At 43.8% G+C, this 15,974-nt stretch overlaps 1 protein-coding gene across 2 annotated transcripts; it reads left to right on the forward strand.

Moving 5' to 3' along the window:
- The first annotated feature begins 5,089 nt into the window (after positions 1-5,089).
- LOC131465432 (NACHT, LRR and PYD domains-containing protein 12-like) lies at positions 5,090-15,760 on the forward strand. 2 transcript variants are annotated; one of them, XM_058638111.1, is made up of 14 exons: positions 5,090-5,161; positions 5,255-5,331; positions 6,148-7,059; positions 7,167-7,357; positions 8,108-9,899; positions 10,009-10,182; positions 10,398-10,571; positions 11,167-11,337; positions 12,031-12,204; positions 13,239-13,412; positions 13,938-14,111; positions 14,219-14,392; positions 14,467-14,640; positions 14,825-15,760. In XM_058638111.1, the coding sequence occupies exons 2-14, from the start codon at positions 5,255-5,257 to the stop codon at positions 14,856-14,858; spliced, it is 4,395 nt and encodes a 1,464-aa protein (XP_058494094.1). In that variant the 5' UTR covers positions 5,090-5,161; the 3' UTR covers positions 14,859-15,760. The 2 variants fall into 2 exon arrangements, with proteins under 2 accessions (XP_058494094.1, XP_058494095.1); XM_058638112.1 differs by having other exon boundaries at positions 8,111-9,899.
- The last annotated feature ends 214 nt before the right edge of the window (positions 15,761-15,974 follow it).

The following is a 15,974-nucleotide window of genomic DNA, read 5'->3' on the forward strand; positions in this document are numbered from 1 at the left end:
TTATTATACAAATTCATATTCACATCTCATGTAATCATCATGTCTGCAGAATGTTCTCTTCTCACTATTATATTTGCACTAATAATTTAAGTGTTGTGACTTTAAGTCAGAGCTGCGGGGACACAGGAGCTGCTGGTCCTCTGCTGCCTCGTGTGGTCACTTTGTGTCACTGAGGTCAATCTGAACAAAGGATTTCAAACACTGAAGTGACAAAATAAGACATTTGAACTCAGTGATGTAGGCAGCAGTGGTACAACAACTTGTGTGTGTGTGATGTTAAAATCACTGATTTTCTCTGTGGACTTTGGTGTGTGAGAGTGAGTGGTTTACAAACTTCAGTTTAACAGTGAGAAAAAGACGTGATCATGTGACGTAGATGTTCTTCTCTGACCAGATGCTGGTTCTCAGCAACAGGGGGCGCTCACAGCACAGTCATTTTAACATTTTTCATATTAAGTTAAGTTGTCACAGGAATCATCTTCATCATCTTCTCCTGATGGTGGCGCTACAGGACAGAGATCAGCAGTAATCATCTCTGGAGGAGGCATGACTCAGCACAGTGACAGAGTGACATCATCAGAAAACACTGGTGATGGTGATGTCATGACCTGAAGGTCAAAAAGTCTTGAGTTGTAGAAAAGTGAAAAACAGAAGAAGAAGAAAACTCAGAACAAAGTCCAACACACACACACACACACACACACACACACACACACACACACACTTTATGAAACAGTTCAGGTCACATGATCTGTGTCCATTTGTTTTAAATCAAATTAACACTTAGAATTCTGCAAAAACCTTACGGGGATAGTTCATATTTTTAACTGTGGTTGTATGAGACACATTGTTCTGCATTATGTCTTTTATGTCTTCAGCACTTTGGTGGACAGTGCTGAAGACATGAAGACAAAGCGTCTTCAGCTGTGAAGCAATGAAGACACAGGCACTCACATTCTTCTGTCAATCATTTCTGATGTAACCATGTTCATCTTCTGTTAGCATAGCAGTTAGCAGTGAGTGTCTCCAGTAAATGTCAGACAGTGTCTCCGTGTCTCTGATGTTTGTGTTTGTGTGACATGAACAGACAGAGCTGGACCATGACTCTCTCTCTCTCTCTCTGTCTGTCTGTCTGTCCGTGTGACTCATGTGTTTGTCTGTCTCTCTGTGTCTGTGTCTCTCTGTCTCTCAGTGTCTCATGTGTTTGTCTGTCTGTTTCTGTGTCTCTGGGTCTGTCTCTTTGTGTCTCAGTGACTCATGTGTTTGTCTGTCTGTCTGTCTCAGTGACTCATGTGTTTGTCTATCTGTCTCAGTGTCTCTGTCTCTCATTGTCTCTCAGTGTCTCAGTGACTCATGGTTTTCCCTCACAACAAAATGATCTGTGATGTCACACTGCCCTCTGGTGGTCACAGACAGTGTAGTGCTTCTGCAGCACTCAGACCTGGCTTCTTGACCCGGTCAGGGTCACATGTATCAGGTAAAGTGGTCACTCTAAATTGACTGTAGGTGTGAGTGTGAGAGTGGACAGTTGTTTGTCTCTTTGTGTCCTTGTGATGGACAGGTGACCTGTCCAAGGTGACCCCGCCTATCACCCTATGACAGCGGAGAGTGGCACAGCGCCCCCTGTGGGGATAAAGCAGTAGGATGGATAATATACAATTGTTATACAATACTGTATATGTATATATATACACACACACTCACACACACACACATGTTGGACATTCATGACTTGAGGGGACATTGCATTGACTTACATTCATTTCCTGGAGACTCCACAATTACTACTGGCCTAATCCTAATCCTAACCCTAACCCTCAACCTAACCTTAAAACATATCTTCATCTTAAAATGTAGTCATTTACGTTGTGGGGACAAAAATCACAAGAAACCACAAGAGACAAGTCCCCATAATGTGACTGTGTAAACAGTTTTAGGTCCCCACAAATTAGTAATACCCGCACGCACGCACGCACACACACACACACACACACACACACTTCCGGGAAACAGCAGCAGTGTTGGATGCTCGTCTCCTCTCTCTCTTCCCGACAGTCACATGACTGAGGAGATGCAGCAGCAGCACGGAGGCAGCTGATTGGCTGCTGCTGAGTCAGACTCTGGACCAATCAGAGAGCAGCTGGAGAGAAGAGAGAGCGAGAGAGAGAGAGAGAGAGAGAGAGAGTTACCATCATCCATGTCACACTCAGAGAACAGAGATTGTGTGTGTGTGTGTGTGTGTGTGTGTGTGTGTGTGCCTGTGTGTGTGGGTGTGTGTGAGTGTGTGAGTGTGTGTGCATGTGTGAAGCATGGTTCATGTTCAGTTTCAAAACTGTGATGCATTCCTTCCCTGACCTTTGACCTCTGACCGTCAGAGTACATGTGAACATTTGTGCAGACATTTATCAGTGACCTTGACCTTTGACCTTAGTCCATCTAAAGTTAATGAGGACAAAGTGAACGTTTGTATAAATGAAGAACACCGGAGTTCATTTAGTTCATGTAGTCACACACACACACACACAAACAGACACACACAGACACTAGCTTCTCAGCAGCAGGTGGCGCCTGTCATCTGTCTCCATCATGTTTTGCATGATCACAACCAGCGAGAGGGGTCTAGCTGCAGACCTGCACCGTCAGGACCCTTCGTTGCAGACCTGCACTGTGAGGTCTCCTGCACTGTCAGGACCGGAAGTTGATTCGAAGCCTTTCAAAATAAAAGCGAGCATACCGGAAGCATACATTCAAAATAAAAGCGAGCATACTTGAAGCACGTATTTTTCATTCCCCATGTGAAGTGTGAAGACGACGAGGTGAGTAACAGTCAAGTGACAACAACTTTGCGTCATACGAAGAAACAGAAACAGTCTTTATTCACTAGAACGTTATGTTGCACACTATATATTGTCCTGTAAAGTTATATTAATTTGAAATAATCGGGTTTTGGACTTTTGGGTAGTTTTCAGCGTTGTTATCGTATGATAGTGCTCACTTAAATGTGCCATTTTCCTACTCAAAGACCAAGAAAACTGAGCTACATCATATAATTTATGATATATAATAACAGTAATTCACTTTGAATACACAAAGCTAAGTTCATTTAAAATCATCAACCCTCACACCCTCCATGTGGTCCAATAGCCCAAGGTAAGAACATAGCACAAACAATATTAAGCAATTATTAAATGAATTATGCGGTGTTATAATTGCAAACAAACATAAGATATGCCTATATAAAAAAAAATAAGTAAATCAATATGTAAATGGTTCCAGCAGTGCAGGGGGCTAAATTTTCAATGATAAATAATGGTATAGAAGCAAAGAACAGTCAGCAATAGGTTGGAGTGTAGATGCATTATGCCATCACACACTAAGGTGTATTTACAGAGATGTATTGTTTCAATATGAATTTGTAGTGCAGACTAAACTAACAGCTGTCCTTTTTGTGAATTATATTAAATTAAAATACTGGCGTAAAATGATGCATGTTTTGAGTAGGCTAATAATGTTTATAGGGGATCATAACAATAGCTGTACATCTAGTTTGCACTGATTATCTGTAGAATAACCCTAGAAGTGGTCATAACGTTTTGTATTTTCTTTTTTTTATATATAATATTTTGTTCGTTTTTTATCTTGACATTTTCCTGAGTTTTTTCACCTTATACAGTTGAACTGGAAAGATATACAGTTTTTTTTAAATCTCTTTCATTAAACACATGGATACACATAAACATATTTACATTGTAAACATGAAATAAAGATCCAAGAAACATTGGGAACGAAAAATACGTGCTTCCGGTATGGTCGCTTTTATTTTGAAAGGCTTCGAATCAACTTCCTGTCCTGACAGTGCAGGAGACCTCACAGTGCAGGTCTGCAACGAAGGGTCCTGACAGTGTAGGTCTGCAGCTAGACTGTCTTGCAACCAGCAGGTGGCAGCAGAGACTCACACTGACTACACAGAAGCATGGACAGAAGTGTCTCGCTGACACTGGACAGATGTCTTTTAAAGAGATAGCACCCCCTGCTGCTGACAACCAGCCAAAATAACTTTTGTAATAAAATCTACGTCAGTTTAAGTCTCTAGGACCAGGTTTTGGTCTCCATGAGGTCCTTACAAGGTCAGTTTTTATGACAGAAACGCACACACACACACACACACACACACACACACACACACAAAGTGAGTGTCATTTCCATATATGGTCATGGGGATTTCCAGTCAGTAAAGTGTAGTCGGCAAAAAGCAAGAGTGTATGACTGCAGACCGGAGCCTCTCGTCTCATGCAATCACCTCTCGTGCATTCACATCTGGAGCCTTGGATCCACGCCCCCAAGGAAAATAATTTTCGAAATAAAAGCTCGCGTCGGAACCGCTCGTCTGTTGCCATAAACATAAAATGTATTGTTCAACATGAGATTTATGCTTCACAATTTAACCTGACTGGATATGCATCAGTAAAGGCCAAAGTGTATGGCTGCAGTCTGGAGCCCCTCTTGCGCTAACTCGCTTATTTATACCTTATAAATACCAGACGAAAAAATGGAATGGAAAAAAATATACAGAACATAAAATAAATAGTAAATATTGCAAAAAAAATGTATTGTTCAATATCTATATCAGATAACCACATCATTGGAAGGAACATAAGAGTGGGAAGTCATTCTTATGCAAAATACAGAGCCTCTGTTGCAGCAAAAACAAAACAAAAGCATACTTGTGATCTACCATCTTATGTCTCTTTTGCAAAAAAGTGACTACACAAACAGCCACTGTGTTTCAAAGCATAGTATAAAATACCTGGCATGCAGCTCTTGTACAAACAGTAGCATCCGGAGCAATGTATGTACATTAGCTGATATTCACTGACGTCAGTTACTTTAAGAGTTAACATGTTTTGAAATGAACTGCAGAAAAAAATTTCTTCGTGAACGGTTTAACTTCTTCTTCTTCCTTTTCTTTTGGTTGCAACTATTGCTTAGGTTAGTGGAATACCGCCACCTAACGGTAAATCCCCCTGAGATTTAAATATAATCTGAGAATTGTATTTTGGACTGCGTGTGCTTGCTGTACACGCCCAGGCATGAGACGGGAGGTCCAGGCTGCAGCCGAAAAGAGAAAGTCAGAAGAGACGGAAGAGGAAAGGGGAAGCAGGTTTGATTTTCTCTCTCTATTTTTGTTGTTTTTCTTCTACTTTAAATCGTGTTCCACAGTCACAGTGAACGTGTGTGTGTGTGTTTATTACAGATGGAGGACGAGGACAGAGTGGTGTCCCACAAACGTCCAGACTTCAGCAGTCGTGAAGCTGAACCTTCAGACGCACAGTAAGAAACTGAGTTTCACTGATGTGTGTATATAATACATATATACTGTATATGATATACATACATATTTATATATATATATATATATATACATATATTATATACACATGTGTATAAAATATGTATGTATATATTACATCTGATCTGAGACGAAACTTAACTTTGTCCTCGTTCACATTAAAACATCAGCACAAATGTCACACAAAAAACATGTGTGTGTGTGTGTGTATCCACAGCAGGTGAAACATTAACATAAAACCTTGAGACACGTCGAAGTTCAGATGATAAAAGTGAAGTTGACACATTGTGACCTGTATTCAGTTTAAAAAAAAAACTTCAAAGACAAACTGATTAACTTTATTGTCAAATTCATCAAATTCAAAATGAGTGAATATTTGCAAAAAACAATAAAGTTTTTCAGTTTTTTTAAACTGACTATTTTAAAAAAGGATTTACAAATCATTGTTTTTATTCACCTATTTCACGTCTGTGAACAGAAAGTTCAGAGAAGTTCACAGAGAGTTTACTTTCTGTCCACAATCAGAACACGAAGAAGACGACAATGAGTCATCACCAGAACTCTTTATGCTCTCGGGTAAATAAAAATGCTGCTGAGTCAACTTGAGTTCTTTTAATGACTAATGACTTTTTCATCTTCATCTGTTGGGCTAAATGTGGCAGCAGATGGTGAAGGAGATGCTGGTTGAGGTTCTAACAGCAGAACAAGTTGAACTCACTAACCTCCTGCTTCCTGTTTTCATTTCTTCAGTTCTACTTCTAGAGGAGCGAGGACTGACGTGATGTTTGTGTTTTCAGAACCAAACCTGGACCTTCTCCGGGACTCAGCAGTGAGTCTGTGAAGAGCGACGCTTCCAAAGACCTGCCTTTACTCCTCAGAACCAAACCTGGACCTTCTCCGGGACTCAGCAGTGAGTCTGTGAAGAGCGACGCTTCCAAAGACCTGCCTTTACTCCTCAGAACCAAACCTGGACCTTCTCCGGGACTCAGCAGTGAGTCTGTGAAGAGCGACGCCTCCAAAGACCTGCCTTTACTCTTCAGAACCAAACCTGGACCTTCTGCGGGACTCAGCAGTGAGTCTGTGAAGAGCGACGCCTCCAAAGACCTGCCTTTACTCTTCAGAACCAAACCTGGACCTTCTCCGGGACTCAGCAGTGAGTCTGTGAAGAGCGACGCCTCCAAAGACCTGCCTTTACTTTTCAGAACCAAACCTGGACCTTCTCCGGGACTCAGCAGTGAGTCTGTGAAGAGCGACGCCTCCAAAGACCTGCCTTTACTTTTCAGAACCAAACCTGGACCTTCTCCGGGACTCAGCAGTGAGTCTGTGAAGAGCGACGCCTCCAAAGACCTGCCTTTACTCTTCAGAACCAAACCTGGACCTTCTCCGGGACTCAGCAGTGAGTCTGTGAAGAGTGACGCCTCCAAAGACCTGCCTTTACTCTTCAGAACCAAACCTGGACCTTCTCCGGGACTCAGCAGTGAGTCTTTGAAGAGCGACGCCTCCAAAGACCTGCCTTTACTCTTCAGAACCAAACCTGGACCTTCTCCGGGACTCAGCAGTGAGTCTGTGAAGAGCGACGCCTCCAAAGACCTGCCTTTACTCTTCAGAACCAAACCTGGACCTTCTCCGGGACTCAGCAGTGAGTCTGTGAAGAGCGACGCCTCCAAAGACCTGCCTTTACTCTTCAGAACCAAACCTGGACCTTTAAGGTAAGAGACTGGATTCATTCATGAAATATTGGAGATGTCAGGGATCAGATTCATGAATCAGCTGATCAAACCTGTGAAAGTTTATTGATGAAGAAATGTCTCCACAGAGAGACGTCTGGGGTTTCTGTGGACGAGCAGACAACCTGCTGTTCTTTGTGTCAGAACGTCCTAAAGGATCCGGTCTCTACCAGGTGTGGACACTGGTTCTGCAAATACTGCATCACCTCACACTGGAACCAGTCTGGTCCACCAGGAGACCTCTGCTGTCCTCAGTGTGGACAGAACATCAGCATCCCGAGTAAGACCTGATTTATTCTCCATTTCTTTACAAAAACACAAATTTTTCACAGTTTCAGTCTTCTCCATGGCAACTGTAGACTGTTCCTTTATCTGTTGTTTACAACTGGTCATGAAACATCAAGATGGAGACAATGAACTACAAATCACATTGTGCCCCAAAATATGACTGTGTCCACTTTTGTCCCAACAAAATATTCAATTCAATTCAGTTTTATTTGTATAGCGCCAAATCATAACATACATGATCTCAGGTCTGTACATAGACAATATCATGGAGAGCAGAGAAACCCCACAATTCACGCAATGAGCAAACACTAGGGGGCAGTGGAGAGAAAAAAGTCCCTTTTAACAGAAGAAGAACTCTGTGACAGAAGCAGACTCACACATGTGCAGCATCTGCCTCAACCGACAGAGGAGAGAGACCGGGAGCACATACACAACAACTGTCTCAAGTTACAAGTTTACAGTTTATAGAAATACAATGTCATTTATATCAGCAGCAGCAGAGACTGTTGATAAAAATTATACTGATATCGACTTTTAATTAAAGCATAATAATAATGGTGATGATATGTATGATAAATACTCAGTTGTAGCTCAACACAAGAGTAGAACGTATACATTATAGACCAAAGACTGAACATGTGCCTGCTGAAGACATCACAGTGTTTTCTCATGCAGCATTAAGGTTTTAGATTTCAGATCCTCAGATTCTTTCTTCAGTCTGACTTTGTCTCTTGTCTTTCAGCAGATGTTGGTCTGCAGGAGGTTCTAGATGAACATAAGATCAGTCTGAGGAGCAGATTTGAACATGTGACTGAAGGAACTGGTGGAAGAGGAAGTAGAACCCTCCTGAACAGGATCTTCACTGAGCTCTACATCACACAGGGACAGAGTGAAGAGGTCAATACTCAACATGAGGTGAGGCAGCTGGAGACGACCTTCAAGAAGAAGATGGTCCAGGACACTCCCATCAAGTGCTGCGACATCTTTAAAGCCTTACCTGACCAGCAGGGGCGCATCAGAGTCGTCCTGACCAACGGCGTCGCTGGTGTTGGAAAAACCTTCTCGGTGCAGAAGTTCACTCTGGACTGGGCCGAGGGTTTTGAAAACCAGGATGTGAATCTGCTGATTGTGCTCTCGTTCAGGGAGCTGAACCTGATCAGAGATCAGCAGCACAGTCTTCTCACGCTGCTCCATGTTTTCCATCCAACATTACAGAAGGTCAGCGCAGAGAAGCTCGCTGTCTGTAAACCTTTGTTCATCTTTGACGGCCTGGATGAAAGCAGACTCTCACTGGACATCAGCAGCAGGACCCGGGTTTCTGGCGTCACACACAGGTCATCAGTCAACGTGCTGCTGACCAACCTCATCCAGGGGAATCTGCTTCCCTCGGCTCTCATCTGGATAACCTCTCGACCTGCAGCGGCCAATCAGATCCCTCCTACATGTGTTGACAGGGTAACAGAAGTCAGAGGCTTCACTGACGACCAGAAGGACGAGTACTTCAGGAAGAGATCCAGATCTGAAGATCTGTCCAGCAGAATCATCTCGCACATCAAGACGTCCAGGAGCCTCCACATCATGTGTCAAATCCCAGTCTTCTGCTGGATCAGTGCTACAGTTCTGGAGCACATGTTGACCACAGAGCAGAGAGGAGAGCTGCCCAAGACCCTGACAGACCTGTACTCACACTTCCTGCTGGTTCAGATCATGAGTAAGAAGAACAAGTACGATAAAGGATGTGAGACGAGTCCACGGCAGCTGACGGAGGCTGACAGGGAAGTTCTTCTGAAGCTGGGGAGGCTGGCCTTTGAACATCTGCAAAAAGGAGACATCATGTTCTACCAAGAAGACCTGGAGCGGTGTGGTCTTGATGTGACAGAGGCCTCGGTGTACTCAGGAGTTTGTACAGAGATCTTCAGAAGAGAGAGCGTGATCTTCCAGAAAACAGTCTACTGCTTTGTTCATCTGAGCATTCAGGAGTTTCTGGCTGCAGTCTACATGTTCCACTGCTACGCCAACAGGAAGACAGAGGTACTGCAGGACTTTCTGGGAAAACAAGATGATAATTCAATCCTGGATGAATTCATGAAAGGAGCCATGAAGAAATCCCTTCAAAGTGAAAATGGTCACCTGGACCTGTTTGTTCGCTTCCTTCATGGACTCTGTCTGGAGTCCAACCAGAGACTTGTGGGAGGTCTGCTGGGTCAGACTCAGAACAGTCCAGAGATCATGCAGAGAGTCACTGACAACCTGAAGAGGCTGAAGGCTCGCAACATCTCTCCTAACAGATGCATCAACATCTTCCACTGTCTGATCGAGATGAATGACAACACGGTGCACCAGGAGATCCAAGAGTTCCTGAATGCTGAGAAAAGACCAGCAAAGGAGGTGTCTGAGATCCACTGCTCAGCTCTGGCCTACATGTTGCAGATGTCAGAGGAGGTTCAGGACGAGTTCAACCTGAGAACATTCAACACATCAGTGGAGGGACGTTTGAGACTGATTCCAGCTGTGAGGAACTGCAGGAGGGCTCGGTGAGTCCAGATCTCAGGACTGGAACCAGTCACTGATATAATCACATTCTGTTGTAACATATGAAATTACACAGGACTCTTACAGGTTCTGTTGTTTTACTGCTCACAGAGTCAACCGGTTACGACTCTCACAGCCTCACTGTGAAGTCATTGGCTTGGCTCTGAAGTCCAACCCGTCTTACCTGACACATCTGGACCTGAGGTGGAACCACCTGGAGGAGTCAGGAGTGAAGGAGCTGAGTTCTGGACTGCAGAGTCCACACTGTTGCCTGGAGAACCTCAGGTCAGACACAGAAACAACCAGATCATGTGATATGACGTGTGATTTGATGTTTGTGGTCTAGTTGCAGACTGAGGTCAGCAGCAGGTTCTGAACCTGTGCACATGAACAGGTGTATGATGTTGTCATTGAATCAGTAGATTTCAGTGACTCAGTGATGTTATTGATATATTGGAGTGGATAATTGACTTTTGTCTCGTTTTTTCTTCTGTCTTCAGTCTGAGCGAGTGCAGGTTGACAGAGATCAGCTGTGTCTCTCTGGCCTCGGCTCTGAACTCCAACCCCTCGCACCTGAAACACCTGGACCTGAATAAAAATGAGCTGAAGGATTCAGGAGCGAAGGAGCTGAGTGGTTTTCTGCGGAGTCCAGACTGTGGACTGGAGACTCTGAGGTCAGACACCATGGTTTAGTGACCACACATGTTTTAAAGGAATCACTGGTTCACTCTCAGTGAAAACATGAACGAAAAACTGATTTTAGCCTCTTAACAAAGGACTGGTGTAATAAAATCTATGTCAGTGAAGTCTTCGATATCTATGTCACATCTCACGTCTTTATCTCACTGTCAGACAGACTTTTCCAACAGGAAACTGAAGTTTGTAAACCACTCACTCTCCCACACCAAAGTCCATAGAGAAAATCGGTGATTTTAACATCACACACAGAGGAGTTGTTGATCCACTGCTGTTTCCATCACTAAGTTCTAATTTCTTATGTTGTCACTTCAGTGTTTGAAATCCAACATTCAGATTGACCTCAGTGTGTCCCTGCGAGCTAAAATCTGTTTTCCTTGTGTCTCTGCTGGCAGGCATGTTTTCAGCCATGAGTGTCAGATTGGCTCTTAGAGCAGGGGGTGCTCACAGCACAGTGTCAGTACCTCTGATGCTAAACTGATACTGAGTCCAGTTCAGCAGACCTTACCACACTCTCACTCACACTTTAAATGGACTTTATTTAAGTAAAGTTGTTGTTTTGTTGTCTTTCAGTCTGATTGACTGCAGTTTGACAGAGATCGGCTGTTCTTCTCTGGCCTCGGCTCTGAAGTCCAACCCTCACCTGAAAGTCCTGGACCTGAGCTGGAACAAGCTGCAGGACACTGGAGTGAAGGAGCTGAGTGGTTTTCTGGAGAGTCCAGATTGTGGACTGAAGACTCTGAGGTCAGACACCATGGTTTAGTTCTGTGTTCAGAGGAATATTAGTTTTGAGAGGTTTAAACCTGTTAACTGCAGTGTTGGTTTGAATATGGATACTGTGAGGACAGAGGGGACAGCCCCAGTGGACAGTAAGGAGCTGATGGACTTTACCATGAAGATGACGTGTAGTTATTAGATTGATGTCAGGAGATATTTATCAACAGTAACCTTATCAATGTCCTGCTGTTTCTCCTCTGAGGACTGGAGGAACCTGAGCAGGTCTGACCTTCAGCTTCTTGGTCAGTGTCCTACAGTAATCTTCAGTCCACAGCTCCAAGATGATCCGTGGTGATGATGCTAGCTGGGTCATATGCTAGCTTATCTGTGGAGAGTCGGGTTCTCTCGGGTTCCGTCTGTCACTGGTTCTCCTCCTGTTCTTCTCATCTCCTTACTGGAGGATGTAGCTGTAAATGCTTCACTTCCTGTAAGAGATGAGCAGAACAGGAAGCGAACCAGTGACAGATGGAACTGAGAACCCGACTCTCCAGAACCGCCTCCACAGGTAAACATTTTTAGCACAGCTATCTTCAACATCCCGGATCACAGAGAATAGTCTTTTAACACTGTGAACAAGCTCAGTTCATCCAGACTAAACAAGACTGATGTGAAAGGTCATGACCTTTAACGCTGTTGTTTTCTCTTTTCTTTTTTTGTCAGTTTGATTGACTGTGGTCTGTCAGAGATCAGCTGTTCGTCTCTGGCCTCGCCTCTGAAGCTCCTCCCCTCCAACCTGAGACACCTGGACCTGAGTGGAAATGACCTGCAAGACTCTGGAGTGAAGGAGCTGAGTGCTGGACTGCAGAGTCCACACTGTGGACTGGACACTCTGAGGTCAGACACAAGGACAACAAGGTCATGTGACATGTGTGTTCTGATCTGACCTGAGGTCATGTGACACGTGTGGTCTGATCTGACCTGAGGTCAGCAGCAGGTTATAAACTTAGAACAAATGTAGACGAGGCCCCGCCCCTTCCACCTGAGCCTGGACAGGAAGTGAGTTTTCAGCTCTAACAGAAGGAACAAAAATTCTCCTTAGTTTAGCAATGACAATGCTAATTAGCAGCATAGCTAACAGCTGGCTTAACAAAATATTGAAATGACTTCAGAGACTCTTTTTCAGGAAAGATGTTTTTTATATCTATTTTTTAGATTTTTATCAGTGCAGTTAAAGCATCAGCTGCTAGCAAGGTTAGCATGCTAATGTCGGTCTGTCAGTAAACAAAGGTGTCCTTCTCCACTACACCACTACGTGCTGCTCTTGGACATTTACACAGAGAAGAGTAGCAGTTCTGATGACACAGGATGTCTCATGACTTTGTTGTCATGGCAACACTTTGTGTGGCTTATTGTCTTTACTCTTTGATGCCTTTGATGACATCACAGTCCTGTAAAGGTACATAAGCTCAGAAGAATCACTTTGACACTCAGTTGTGGTCTAATGTGGTCTGATCTTTAACATGGAGCAGAACATGTGCCTTAAAAACCTCTGGATGAAGAAGAAGACATGGATGTCCTCCACGTCCTTCACTGATGATCCACATGAGATGAAAGGGCTGGAAAGAATCCTCAGGACCACAGTGGTGAAGACACCAGCCGCTCTGAAGTAGCCTGTGGACACAGAGACAGAGTTAATGGAGCCACTGCAGAAGCAGAACATCAGAACTGAGAAGACCGACAAGAACGTCCAGAAGACGACTGTGATCAAACCAAACACAGTCAAGAACTGGATCAAAATGAGAATCACCAAGAGGAGGATGAAGAAGAGGTCCTCACCTGCAGCAGAACCAGAACCTGCTGCATCATATCTGACTGTAATCTGATTATATTATTCTTGACTTTAATCTCTCATCTTCTCATTATTTCAGTTTGAGTGAGTGCAGGTTAACAGAGATCAGCTGTTCTCACCTGGTCTCTGCACTGAAGCTCCGCCCCTCTCCCGTGAGACACCTGGACCTGAGTATGAACCCGCTACAGGACTCTGGAGTGAAGGAGCTGAGTGGTTTTCTGCAGAGTCCAGACTGTGGACTGGACTCTCTGAGGTCAGACACCAGGATTATTCTGCCTAAATATGTCTTTAATCTACATTAAAAGGGATAGTTCAAGTTTTCTGACACAGACTGAACTGTGAGCGCCCCCCTGCTGATAGCAACTAGCCTGAGACAACAGAGACAACATGTCTGCAGAAGAGACACACAGCACTTCACTGTGATGGACACATGATTCTGTCAGAAAAACAACAACCTAGACAACCGAAGATGGAATGTCAAGAAAAGGAATTTAATATCGGGTCCACGTTAGTCAGATGTGATGAGACATTTTATATTTATTTAGTTTCATATGCAGAGGACATATTAGGGCACTAGAGCGCCCCCTCAGTTTCAAAGTAGCATCAGTTTGGACGTAAGTTTGTTGTCCTCTCACTAAAGTGTCTCCAGAAGTTTTGTGACAGCGAGCAGTTGTACTAATGTGTTGTTATTATGTCTGTCCCCATAAGACAACATCTGTCTGTCCCCACAACATGAGACACATCTGGAAAGGTGTTTGCTTCTTTTTTCTGTCTTCAGACTCAGTAGGTGTGGTCTGTCAGAGATCAGCTGTTCTTCTCTGGCCTGGGCCCTGAAGCTCCGCCCCTCCCACCTGAGACACCTGGACCTGAGTGGGAATGACCTGCAGGACTCTGGAGTGAAGGAGCTGAGTGCTGGACTGCAGAGTCCACACTGTGGACTGGACACTCTGAGGTCCATATTTTCATTGTCCCCAACTACAAGTACAACAATAAAAACCACAGAGTCATGTTAAAGAGTGATGGTAGGAAATGATGAGTCATGTTTTCTTCTGTCTTCAGTCTGAGTGAGTGCAGGTTAACAGAGATCAGCTGTTTTTCTCTGGCCTCTGCTCTGAAGCTCCGCCCCTCACAGCTGACACACCTGGACCTGAGTGAAAACCCGCTGCAGGACTCTGGAGTGAAGGAGCTGAGTGCTGGACTGGAGAGTCCAGTCTGTAGACTACAGACTCTGAGGTCAGACTCTGGACTGAAGACTGAGGCTGAGGAAGTTCTGAAGCTCTGATTTAACAACCTTCTTCTCTCTCCAGACTGAGTGACTGCAGTTTGACAGAGATCAGCTGTTCTTCTCTGACCTCAGCTCTGAAGTCCAACCCCTCCCACCTGAGACACCTGGACCTGAGCTTCAACAACCTGCAGAACTCAGTGGTGAAGGAGCTGAACAGTCTGGTGAAGAGTCCAGATTTCAGACTGGACACTCTGAGGTCAGTAAAGTGTTTCCTCAGTGAAGGTGTCAGGGTCCAGGGTTCTTTGTGGTTCTTCAGTGTTCTTCATGATTCTTCAATGTTCTATAGTGTTCTTCATGGTTCTTCAGTCTTCTTAATGGTTCTTCGTAGTTCTTCATGGTTCTTCAGGGTTCCTCACTCTGTCTTCTTATTCTGTCCACAGGTGGAGGCGGGACTTTCAGGACAGGTGGGTTTGAAGAGGACGAGCTGGTCTCTGCCTGGGTCATGTGACTTCAGACCTTCATCCTGTAGTGTCTGACAGAAAAATCTGACTTTATTAGCTACAGTAGCTGTTAGCAGCTACACACAATCTAACCACGCCCACTCTGCTGTCTGTCTGTCTGTCTGCTGCTACAACCACAAACTCCACACTCCTCTCTGTAGCTGCTAGTGCTAACAACTGTAGCTTCTACAGTAGCATCAGTGTTTGACTTCAACTTCTACATTAGCTTCCATCATTGCGTGTGTCCATTTATCAAAGCTACCTTCAAGTTAGCCACTAGCGACAGTTGATGATTGTTTTAATGATGAAATGTAGTAAAATATGATCTAAAGTTTTATTGTTGTGATAAAATTGAAAGTGTTATGATCATTTAATTAATTCATGATTCTGTATTTCAATCATTTCCTGTTTTATTTTGTATTTGGACTCATTTCAACTTCCTGTTGTTTTTGACGTCAGCTGATTTCACTCCATTGTTTGGGCCTGTTTATTTCATGTTTGATTAACATTTCATTAATCTGCATTTTTGACTAGTCCTCTGAGTCGTCCTGTGAAGCACTTTTCTCCTCTGTTTGATGTGTTATAGTTATAGCGCCACCTGCTGAACTAGCATTTCACTTGACAGTAGTTCTGAGAACTTTTTGATTATTTCAGCTTTGTCCACTTTGGTTCATGTATCTATGGTCTAACATGAGTGGGCGGGGCTTGTGGTCTATACGGCAGCTAGCCACTAGAGGGCGCTCCTGTCATGTCCATTTTGATTTACTTTGACAGAAAACGTGATTGTTTTCATAAGGAGTAAGAACAGGAAGTGTCTGTCAAACAGGAAGTGCTTTACATTCACCATGAGCTAAAGCTTCATAATAAAACATTGTTGTGTGATTGTTGCTGTGCTCACTTCATTCTCACCTTCAATATCACATCTTGGTACAACTTCCTCACGAGCAAACAGAAAACAAAACCCTCAGCATCACAGATCAAGCTGGTAAAATAATTGGTTCACCACAAACTCCACTATCAATCTGTCTGAGCGCTCTGTGACCACAGAGGTATGTATACTCTGTATACTGTGTAACACTATATAACATCA

The sequence above is a fragment of the Solea solea genome, chromosome 9 (genome assembly GCF_958295425.1).
Source record: "Solea solea chromosome 9, fSolSol10.1, whole genome shotgun sequence".
NCBI lineage: Eukaryota > Metazoa > Chordata > Actinopteri > Pleuronectiformes > Soleidae > Solea > Solea solea.

Bases quoted from the DNA above. Each gene is read 5' to 3' on its own strand.
- LOC131465432 (XM_058638111.1), top strand. From the start codon at position 5,255: ATGGAGGACGAGGACAGAGTGGTGTCCCACAAACGTCCAGACTTCAGC. The intron at 10,572-11,166 runs GTCAGACACCAT...GTTGTCTTTCAG, and splicing joins TGTGGACTGGAGACTCTGAG to TCTGATTGACTGCAGTTTGA. The intron at 14,641-14,824 runs GTCAGTAAAGTG...TTCTGTCCACAG, and splicing joins TTCAGACTGGACACTCTGAG to GTGGAGGCGGGACTTTCAGG.